This window comes from Anoplophora glabripennis, unplaced genomic scaffold (assembly GCF_000390285.2).
Source record: "Anoplophora glabripennis isolate ALB-LARVAE unplaced genomic scaffold, Agla_2.0 scaffold663, whole genome shotgun sequence".
NCBI classification, from domain to species: domain Eukaryota; kingdom Metazoa; phylum Arthropoda; class Insecta; order Coleoptera; family Cerambycidae; genus Anoplophora; species Anoplophora glabripennis.
Window position 1 is genome coordinate 181912 of NW_019416753.1, and position 11091 is coordinate 193002.

At 35.8% G+C, this 11091-nt stretch overlaps 1 protein-coding gene across 1 annotated transcript in view; it reads left to right on the forward strand.

The window, feature by feature from the left end:
* LOC108913117 (N-acetylgalactosamine kinase) overlaps positions 1-10733 on the forward strand; it is a 62601-nt gene extending 51868 nt beyond the window's left edge. The window contains exons 6-7 of the mRNA XM_018718595.2: positions 5642-5897; positions 10292-10733. Of these exons, the coding sequence (XP_018574111.1) occupies positions 5642-5897; positions 10292-10656 (621 nt within the window). The 3' untranslated portion in view covers positions 10657-10733. The remainder of the gene's footprint in view (positions 1-5641; positions 5898-10291) is intronic.
* Positions 10734-11091: the final 358 nt, after the last annotated feature.

An 11091-nucleotide genomic window follows, 5' to 3' on the forward strand; every position in this document is an offset into this window, starting at 1 on the left:
GAAAGAATTTTGTTGATGTGCTTACAAATTGCACTTACTTTTAAGCATAAACATAAATATTCTTGTAATATTATGGTTAGAAGTATCCGCCACAAGGAGATTGTATTCGTATGAATAACTTGAGAACGGTGAACTTTAGGGAAAAAATTCACGTTACCTTTTTTACGTATTTTGTACATTAGAATATAAATCCGTTACAATAGATTGTAAAAAATACAGTGGCGTAGGTTTTTTTTATAAAAAAAGGGTGACCCTGTCCAGTTGTACACCACTGGTAGATCCTTTAGAGCTCATATTTTAGAGAATGCAAGGCCTACTGTCATCCATTATCTGTACCAAATTTTGTTCAGATCGGTTAATAGATTCCGGAGATATAAACAAAAAATTAATTTTTTTTAACAACTTCAACACCCTGTATCTCTAAAACGAGGCCGTTCCAGACCTATGTTTATAAGGCAAACACCTATTATTTTAAAGAGATCTATCAGCCCTGGAAGTTTCCTGCATAAAATTCGGACCACCCTGTATATGGGTATGGCTAAATATATAAATATATAAAATACCGAGTTGTTACGTCAGCGACCGGACCTAGTATATACTGCCAGCTTCTTGGTTCTTCAACTGAGATCGTAAAGACTATACATTGTAAATATTCAGTGTTATTTTGGACAATCTTTATATCATTAAGATAAAAAAATTTTTATCAATCTAGAGAACTCATATCACTCAAAACTTTTTCAATAAGATTAATAACAAACAGGGAAGAGCAGACAATGTGCAATTATTATTTTAATACGTAATCAAAGACGTCCTATACACATTACCATTTGCAGTATAATGTATCTGATTGCAAGCTCAAGAGGATATTGGTCTGTATCAGATTACAAGACATTCTACATATATTCTCACATTCACATTCTGGCATATCCAACTACTGCAGTATATACATAGGCGTAACAATATCTAATTCAATTATATTTTCTAGTAAGTATTGCAAAATGAAAAATACGTGGGCTATGAAAACTGAGAAGGTATTATGACGAAAAAAATTGTTTAAATAGAAACTCAAATAAAAAGTTTGAAGTCGGCGACAATATAGCATATGAACTCAATTTCATAACATAAAGCACAAGGTTGAATTTAAATTTGACAAGGACTTCAACATAAATCACATTACTGAACTTTAGTATCAAAATTTCTAAAATTTGCTAATACAGCATGTGACAACCAAAAAATTTATATTATTGCGGACTTGTATCCGTAAGCTCAACGTTGGGCGCCATTCGAGGATTTTGATTGGTCGTTTGAATTGGCTTAACAGGGGATCACACACCTCCTATTGGAATCGGATTGACCGACGGTTCCTGAGGGTCCTTTTTTGCCTGCGGTGCCGGGAGGTTAGTATCCTGTTCGCCTGCAAGCGGATTTCCAGGATGTGCGGGCGTCTCCCCTTTACGTCAACCTCAACGGACGCTTGGGATAGATGACGTCGCTCTTTCTCCATTGATGAGGAGATGGCAGAGTCTTGGGATAATGATCCACGCTCTATTTTGTGACCTAAAGACGTACTAGCACTTGCAATATGCCTTACTTTATTAGTTTGGTTTATTTGTTTTGGAAGGTTTTCAATTAAACTTCGTATGTTTCTGTTTTTGCACTTTGTTTTATGGAGAACTGTAGAATATTGTTTTCGAGTATACTTTCATCACTGTCTTTGTACACGCTGGGCTAAGAAACTAACATTTACGATTGTGTAGCCCTTCCTAGAAAGCCTGTGTGTAAAGATTTAAGAGATTTTGTGTGTGGTAGCTTTAGAAACTGTGTATCTCTAAGGATCTTCACCGCAGGTAGGATGAACCTGGATGGTCTGCTTTAAGAGCGTTGGATGCTTTGGGCTCGGTTTGGTATTTTTGGTGTCAGAAATATAACTCGAATTTGTATTTTAAAAAAGTGAGGGATTTAGTGACTATTTTTGTCAACTAACAATAAATGAGTACAACTAACTGTCTGCGTATATAAAGCACAAGCACAAGAAAATTTGAGTAATTCTGCAAGTACTGGCCAGGTTCCGAATACTGGTTATTAAACAGCTTGGTACCCGGGCTGACATCTCAACGCTGAAGACACTGTCTCCGCAGGGAGGCCTGGTGTGTATGTCCGGTTCAGGTCCAGAAATTTCGTTCCATTGTGGATTGTGGACGTCTCCAAAGAGTTTTCATGCTGAAAATGATTGTAATTAGTACTGACCATGAGGTCGTTTTGGGACGCGAGTTTGAAGTTTCAGGGGTTTCGTTTGTCGCCATTTTTTGGAAGGTATAGTGACAATTTTTCGCTTCCGTGCGATGGTGGGCATACGTAGTCGTCGTTGTCTGCTACAAGTGTGACTTTTGGCGGCAATCTGGGCATCGTAACGGCTTGACGGGAAATTTTCGAAAGTGTGTTGTGTAATTTGTATTTGTTGGAAACTTCCTACGTGATTGGGGTGATGGTGGGGATTGGGCGTCTATGGAATTATATTGTTTTGGTGGGAAATGAGCCTTGTTAGAAACACGGGTAAATTTCGAACTTCCTGCACAGTACGACAATATCAAAACGAATTGGCATGTCGGCACGCAATCTCAGTATACACTACGTTGGTATTTCCCAGTAAATCTGAAAAAATAAAGAAAAAATAAATTTTATTGACCACAATAAGAAAACAAAATTTTAGAATAAAAAGAATTTGGGAATATAGTTGTAAAGTGTTAATTTTTTTAAGGTGTAAATGTGATGGGGCAATAAACCGAGACGTAAAAGAATTAAACGTAATAAGGACTGGAATTCTACGAATTTTCTAGAAATGTTCTTGATAGTCAAATGTTTAACATAAATCTATTTAAGAACTTTCAGAATTTTCCTTAGTCAACCTATATTAAGCTATGTAAGGGCAAACGACGCTCTGATACAAAAAGAAAACAGTTAATTTAATAAAATTGTTAGAGATTTACCTAAAGGAAGACCTGCAGAAATATTAGAATATTCTAAACTAGACGTTTTACTAGAAACTGTAAATAATCCCCATGTAGCCATTAGGACAACGTCTAGGAATTGTAATTTATCATCGGGATCTGTGTCACAAATACTCCGAAAAAATAAATATCATCCTTATAAAGTTCAATTGATACTTGAACTATTAGAAGGCGATTTTGACCGAAGAACGCAATTTTGTGAGCAGATAATTGAGATGAATAATCAAAACTTAGATTTCACTCGAAAGATTATTTTTTCTGATGAGGCTACTTCTGTTTTAAATGAACACGTAAACAGACAAAACTCCAAGTACTGGGTAGCTGAAAATCCTCGTTGGACACAAGTCTGTCACACACAGCATCATCAAAAAATAAATGTTTGTCGAAAACCGAATTCTTGGACCTTATTTTTTGAAGAAAATTTAAATGTAGAACGCTACTATCTTCAGTTTGAACTCATCCCCGCTTTAGCTGCTGTGTTTCCTAATCCACAAGATCCAGATATTCCTCATAATGATATATTGTTTCAACACGATGGTCCATCTCCTCATTTTGCAATTGCTGTTCGACAATTTCTTGACTTAACTTTCCCTAATAAAAGGATTGGACGCAGAGGCCCCATTGAGTGGCCACCAAGGTCACTGGATTTAACCCCTTTAGATGTCTTCTTCATATGGGGTTATTTGAAATCTAAAATTTATGCGAATAGACCAAATAATCTTGATTACCTGATACAGAGAATACGGAGAATACGCCGGGAAGTAAGACTTATTTCAGCAGAGTTCAACGGGAAACAATCCTTCGACTATAAAAATGTATTGAAGTAAACGAATAAAACATTGGACATTTATTATAAAGCTATTGTTATTTAAATAATGTTTTATGATTAAACATTTTTTTCCATTTATCAGATTTCAAATCCATTAAAAAGAATCAATGATGACTGCATATTATGTTCTTCTTGAGACAACCTGTATATAATTTTCTTATGTCAAAAAATCCGCAACTAAAAATACTAATTACCTAAATTTTAAACGAATTTGTTCTTTTCATCATGAACCCACTAACTAATACCAATTAATAATAATTGAAGACATTTACAATTTTACAATTATTAAGTAACTTCAATAAATCTTATATAGGCAAAATAAGAACTAAACAAAGGAATATATTAAAATTGTACTAACCTTGATACGACTTTAAGTCTGATTCCTGTTGCCCAGTTTTTTTGTAATACCTTCGGTTTTAGTGCTCTTTTGATAATTCAGTTCGAAGCAGTGGTGTTAATTAAATTACTCTAGACTTCGAGCTCGTGTTTATAGCTGAATTTAATTTCCGTATCTTTAAGTGTTACACATCGTTAGAATCCTACGATTATTATTCACCTCAAACTTAAAAGCTTCTAATGTGTGCGCAGAGTTTAAATGGAAGTTGTTTGGGATTCCAAATATACACTCGTATTGAACTCTGACCTCTTTGCATGCTTCTCTATAGCCACCTAAATGGTATTGTTATTGCAAAGGTAGTGACCTACGATTAAACCTTTCATCTAGACAAAAGCTTTGATTAGATAATGTAATTTGACCTATGTCTATTGGATGAAATACGAAAATATTTGAAATTTCTCACGTTATCAAAATATTAAAATAGGTACAGGGTGGCCCAATAGTGTGACAAAGTTCAATATCTCCTTTATTATAAAGATTTTAAAAGAAATATTGTATGGGAGTGATGTACTTAAAAAAGTTCACATTTTAAAAATATTTTGAATTAAACAGGGTGGAGCATCTTTAAGGTGGTTTTTCTTAAATGGAACACTCTGTATATTTTTACAAACAAAATGCGTTTATAAAAGAACCTACCTAAATCCACGCAAATGAGTGTCACTAACAATAATAAAAGCAATAACAAACAGATGTTGATATTATGTAAAGAAAGAACAATTAAATTTTAATAAAATCAAAGATTTTTTTGAATGCTCGAAGTGCTACCATTATTTTCAAAGCAGGAATTTAATCTTCGCTGCGTGTTTAGATAGGTTATTTTATAAACGCATTTTGTTTTGGTAATTAAATGTCTTTTCTTTAGCGTTGTGTTCCTCAATTCATTATTTATCATTATTTATGTTTTGCTCGCTAATTTGCGAATAACTTGATAACAAACAGATATCGAACTCTTTTTGGCGTCAAAATGGAGCTATTTGTATGCTCTTCAAACTAACCTATAAAAAGTTTTATCCTTTTCTTTAAGAAAACGTGAAACAACCTAAACTTGGATAAATAGCGCCACTAAATAAACAACATTTTCTGTCGAGAGATAGAACAAAATATCAATAACAAAAGTTATGCGCAATGAATCAGGCTGTCCATATTTATATTATTTAATATACCTGAATAGGAAACATTTCTGAGAAAAATTAAACTCTATGTTTTGGTATGTAGATTGCGCCCCCTAGCGACCGAGCTACGAACTTGAACTTGATTTTCATTATCTTAAAGCATTGAAATAATTTTTCTCTCAGCTTTAGTTGCAAAATTTCGCTGTTGTACACCATTAAACACTGAATTGCTTTGCTCTGAATGCGCAATGAACTAGTAAAAGTCCCAATACTAAAAGTATCTCTAAATTCTTAGGTGATAGCCAAGAAACAAGGGTTACATTGGATGAACATTAAGCGGCTCGGCGAGTTGCAGCAGGCCCTTGGATTGGATCTTACCGACATGATAGCCCTCGTAAAGGAGACTTTGCATGAGCAGCCTTACACGAAGGAGGAAGTCGTCCAGGAACTGGAAACAACGATAGACCATTTGGATGCAACATCGCTAACGCAAAACACAAAGCACATACGAAGTTTTAAGTTGAGACAAAGGGCTCTTCATGTATTCCAGGGTAAGTGTAATTGTTTAGAACTGTGAATATGTGCGCATTTCAAATAGAAATAAGGCTAAAAGTAATATAACGGAAATAAGGATGGACTGGAAATGGGACCAAAAATAAAGGAATCTTATCTTAAAAGGCTTGTGGTATTTTTTCTAAATTCTGTAATAAAAGGAATCATATAGAGTATTTGCTTAGGTACTCGTCCGTTTCGAGACAATAGAGCTCAAAGTTAGAATGGTTTGCATCCAACAGGAAGTTGGTATAACGTGCACCTATGTAGCGAGTAAGCTAAAGCAGTTATTTTTGCAGGTTAAGTAAGTTTAAAGGTACGTCAGAAATTTTTCTTTACAGTGAATTAGAATCAAAGGTTCGTATGAATAAAATTGGAGAACCTGCTCAAAATACGTAGCAGTCATAAAATTTACTCCTAGCAAACGTTGACAGTACATACATAACCTTTAAGTCGTAAGATTAACGAGATATTTTAACTACAGAGTATCTCCTTAACTTCCGAGAAGCTTATGATATACGCAAGATAGTCTGTTATTAGTCAAATGATAATACGGGTCAATATTTAGTTTGAAAAAAAAAACACTGGGCTCTAGCTGGGTACCCTCGGGTTTTTGGGGTCGCTGATTCCAATGCCGTTTTTACTTTTGTCTGTTTATCTGTCTGCCTTTTTACCTGCACACCTGTTTGTTTGCTTGCAAGTCTGTATTTATCGTGGATCTGTACTTTTTCTCTGTCCATCTACCTGACATCCTGCCTTTCTACCTTCCTTTCTGTCGGTAATTTTGTCTATCTTCCTCTCTGACTAAATAAGTAAATGTTTCTATCTGTCTGTTTTTCTGCCATCGTCTTCTCTAAATGGCATATGAATATGAAACTTCATTTTCTTCATTCTCATCTTGATAGGTTCCCAGAAAATCTGTTGAAGAATAAGGAGACAGAATGCATCAGGACCTGAATGAGTTTGAACAAAGATCTCACGGTGTCTGGGAGAAGAATATGTTAGCTGAAATCTAAAGAGAGACTCAAATAAAGCACATAAAAGAAAAGCGATTCGAAGATCATTTCAGGAACAACGTAAGCATTCTCGCCTAATTTCGATTAACACACTTATGCTGAGAGAAGCGAATTGATTTGTTGACGGTTTTCAGAAGTTTTTTTTTAATCTAGTTTTTGTACAATCACGCAAAACCGAAAGAGGATGGTAGGCAGAAAGGTAAGAAGACAAACTGACAAGGAGACAGATAGCCTGTCAGTGGACATTTAGACAGAGGGTGGCAGAAAAACAGACAGAGAGAAACATTAGTCAAACAGGAAGATAGACAAAATTACCGACAGAAAGGTAGGTTGGATGTCAGGTAGATGGACAGAGGGAAAGTACAGGCCCACGATAAATACAAACTAATAAGCAAACAAACAGGTGTGTAGGTAAAACAGACAGATAAACAGATACAAGTAGGCAGGTAAAAATTTTTCCAACTTGTTTCAGCTTCTTTTCTTTATTTAACCTTCAAACGACCTTGAACATGAGGTGATAGAGGTCAACCGACATCGGAAAGTAATTGGCCTATGACCTCCCGGTCCTTGATTGTTATGGTCATTCCCAAGTTTTTCTCTTGCCAGAATTATGGTATACTTAGGTTAATTGTATGCCTTACATCTTTCCTGTGTTCTGCAACTGTTGATTTCTTTGTATTGTTATTGTTAGTTTCACTTAAATGTAGATAAATCAGGGGTGGTTGAGTACAAGGTAGATACAGGGGAATTAATGGACCTAGATAATACCAGCATTCTGGTGAAAGAAATAAAATCTTGTCCAAAACTCTACAAAAAGCAATAAAAATAGAAAGGTCGTCCAAATAATCTACATGGAGATGGAAGCATAGAACTATCATATCTGGAATTTGAAAACAAGACATTCATTACAATCAGGACAGGAATCCATAGACCAATGCACACAGAAATTAGCTTAGTAAATCCTAAGAATACAAAACATCAAAATATATATATTTTATTTTAGTTTTTTTGCGGACTCGCTTCGAAGAGCACTTTTCACCTCAGTATTCAAACAGTGCACTAAATATATCTCGTATAAAATGTTATCGTCAAGATTTAGTCAGGATATATTTTTTAGCTTTTGTAAAACTATGTGATTAAAGATTCTCAAGTAACGCCGACTATTTAACAAAAGATCTATAATATTCTATACAGGGTGTTAAAAAAAGAGTGTAAAATATTTAAGGAGGTAATAGTATGAACCAAAATAAGCAGAAAAGTCTCCATAGACATGGGTCCGCAAAGTAACGGTTGCGGAGATATGGAATGTTTTATGTTTTTTATCCCCTTTTTTTATTTTGCAAAAACGTTGTGTATTTTCTTATAATAGTTGGTTGATGTTTAGTGAAATAAACAGTACGTATTTGACAGTTGTTCTCAGTGCACAAGTTTTCTTTCGCTATGGCTGGTTACTCTAACGCAGAATTAACAGACATGCATTTCATGTATGGTCGTGCTAATGGGAACGCCACCGAAGCGCGACGTCTTTATGTTGACGCTTATCCAAATCGCCAGATTCCTTCACAACGCATGTTTGGAAGAATTCACCAAAGATTGCGTGATACCGGTTCCTTGAGCAAACAGTGCCATTTATCCGGAAGACCAAGGTCGGTATCCACTCCTAGAGCAGAAGAAGAAATTCTAGCACTGGTAGAGCAGAATCCAGGTACGAGTGTGCGGAGAATATCAGCCGAGGTAGGAATTAGTGGTCCTCTTGTTTGGAGAATCCTTCACGAGCAACTGCTTTATCCATACCATGTGCAACGAGTACAGGCCTTAAATCCAATAAATGATCATCAAGCACGTTTGGTTTTTTGCCGCTGGTTTCTACGTCATGATGCTGAAGACCCTCGTTTTCTTGCAAACATTCTTTTTACTGATGAGGCCGGGTTCACAAGAAATGGAGTGTTTAATTTTCACAATACGCATATTTGGGCCGACGAAAATCCTCATGCTCTAATAGAATCTGGACATCAGGCACGTTTTTCATTAAACATTTGGATGGGTATTGTAGGTGACAGGTTTCTAGGTCCTGTTGTTTTACCAAACCGATTAACAGGCGCTGCTTACCTCAACTTTCTGCAGAACACACTGTATGAGTTTTTGGAAGACATTCCTTTGAATCAGAGGCAACAAATGTGGTTCCAGCATGATGGTGCTCCAGCTCATTTTTCCATGGCCGTTAGAGAGCATTTACACCAAACTTTTCCACATAGATGGGTAGGAAGGGCCGGACCTGTTTTATGGCCTCCAAGATCGCCTGATCTGAACCCTCTAGATTTCTTTGTTTGGGGATATTTGAAGACATTAGTGTATGGTACTCCTGTAAATAGCCTGGAAGAGCTGCAGCTACGGATTAATCAAAAGTGTCAAGAAATCCAAACCAAGGAGGGTGTTTTCGAAAGAGTTCGAATATCGTTGAGACGAAGATGTCGTGCCTGCTTGGAAATGGACGGAGGGCACTTTGAACATCTTCTGTAACTTTGTTTTTTGTTTGTTAAAAGCTTCCTTTGTCGGTTTATTCCTAATAAAATAAAATGTTTGAAAAACGAATAGTGGTCCATATCTCCGCAACCGTTACTTTGCGGACCCATGTTTATTAAGACTTTTCTGCTTATTTTGGTTTATACTATTACCTCCTGAAATATTTTACACTCTTTTTTGAACACCCTGTGTATTCATATGTATAAGTCCAATTTAGCTTAAAAATACTTTCATCTCTACTCTCTTTATTATCTCCTAAAAATTAAAATATCCTCCATTTCACATTTTCGTTATTATGGATCTGACTCAGTTCTTTATGTTCTTGTCGTCAACATCACTGTCCTCGTCGTCATCCTCGTCGTCGCCGTTGTTGTTGCTGTTGTTGTTGTTGCTGTTGTTGTGTTGTTATTGTTGTATTGTGTGGTTGTTGTTGTGTGGTTAGTGTTGTGTGGTTGTTGTTGTTATTGTGTTGTTGTTGTGTAGTTGTTGTGTTGTCATGTGTTGTTGCATTGTTGTTTTGCTGATGATGATGACTATTATTATCACAACGACGACGACGGTGTGTTGATGTTAGTTGGTTGGTTGGTTGGTTAATTAGTTAGTTAGGCCGTCCGCGGTCAGGGGTCAAGGCAGACCAAGCGTGCCTCAAACTTAAACTATTATATGGTAATATAAGTAATAAATATAATGAATAAATAAATTTTTGGACTGGCGTAACTTTTCAAGTTCAAGTTTTTTCAAAGAATTTTATACCAAAGATCCCTATTAATTTTCACCACAGAATCGCCCCTTACATTTTTTCGGTGTTATTTAGATACACCCTGTATATAAAACACTTCTGATTTTCTTTTCAGAGGCCCTCAGGGTGCGAAAGTTCCACGAAACCTGCTTGAATTCTACCGGAGAGGGATCTTTGGAGACACTGGGTAAACTTATGTTGGAAAGCCATGAGAGTCTTCGAGACCTTTACGAATGCAGCCACCCCCAATTAGATAAGTTAGTTGACCTTTCGAGGGAATTTACCTTAGGAACGAGATTGACGGGAGCAGGGTGGGGAGGCTGCGCTGTTTCCCTTCTACCACCGAACAACGTTGATAGATACATTCATTTTTTAAGGGAAAACTTTTACAAACCATTCGGATTAACCGATAAACTAAATACAGTGTTATTTTCTACGTCTCCCCAATCTGGAGCTTGTGTGTATTTAAACAGAGTGTAGGTATTTTATCCATGTAAGGAAATGGGGAAGTTTTTTTGTAAATATGCAACAAGGATAAATAAAGCACTTGAAAATAATGCATTTTTTATTGTGACTTTTGTAGTAGTCAGTGGCCCATCCGGACCTTAAAAGCTAATCTATTCAGAAAATGCTGTACCACCCTACATTTAACCTAATACGATATTCTGTCAAAAGACAAATTAGCAAATTCATCTATAACCTCATCACGAAGTTTTGGTCATGAGAAGTCTCTGGTACTAATTCTTTTTCTATGAATAGTAATGCTAATGCATAAAATATGTTTTGTCTATAAGTTTTTTTAAGTGGAAAGAGGAGTAAAAAGAATCAAAAGTTGAAAAATTTTAAATGTAACAGTCAGGCTTGTAATTAGTTTGGAGAAATTTATTTTATCCACAATCACCTTATAATCGGACT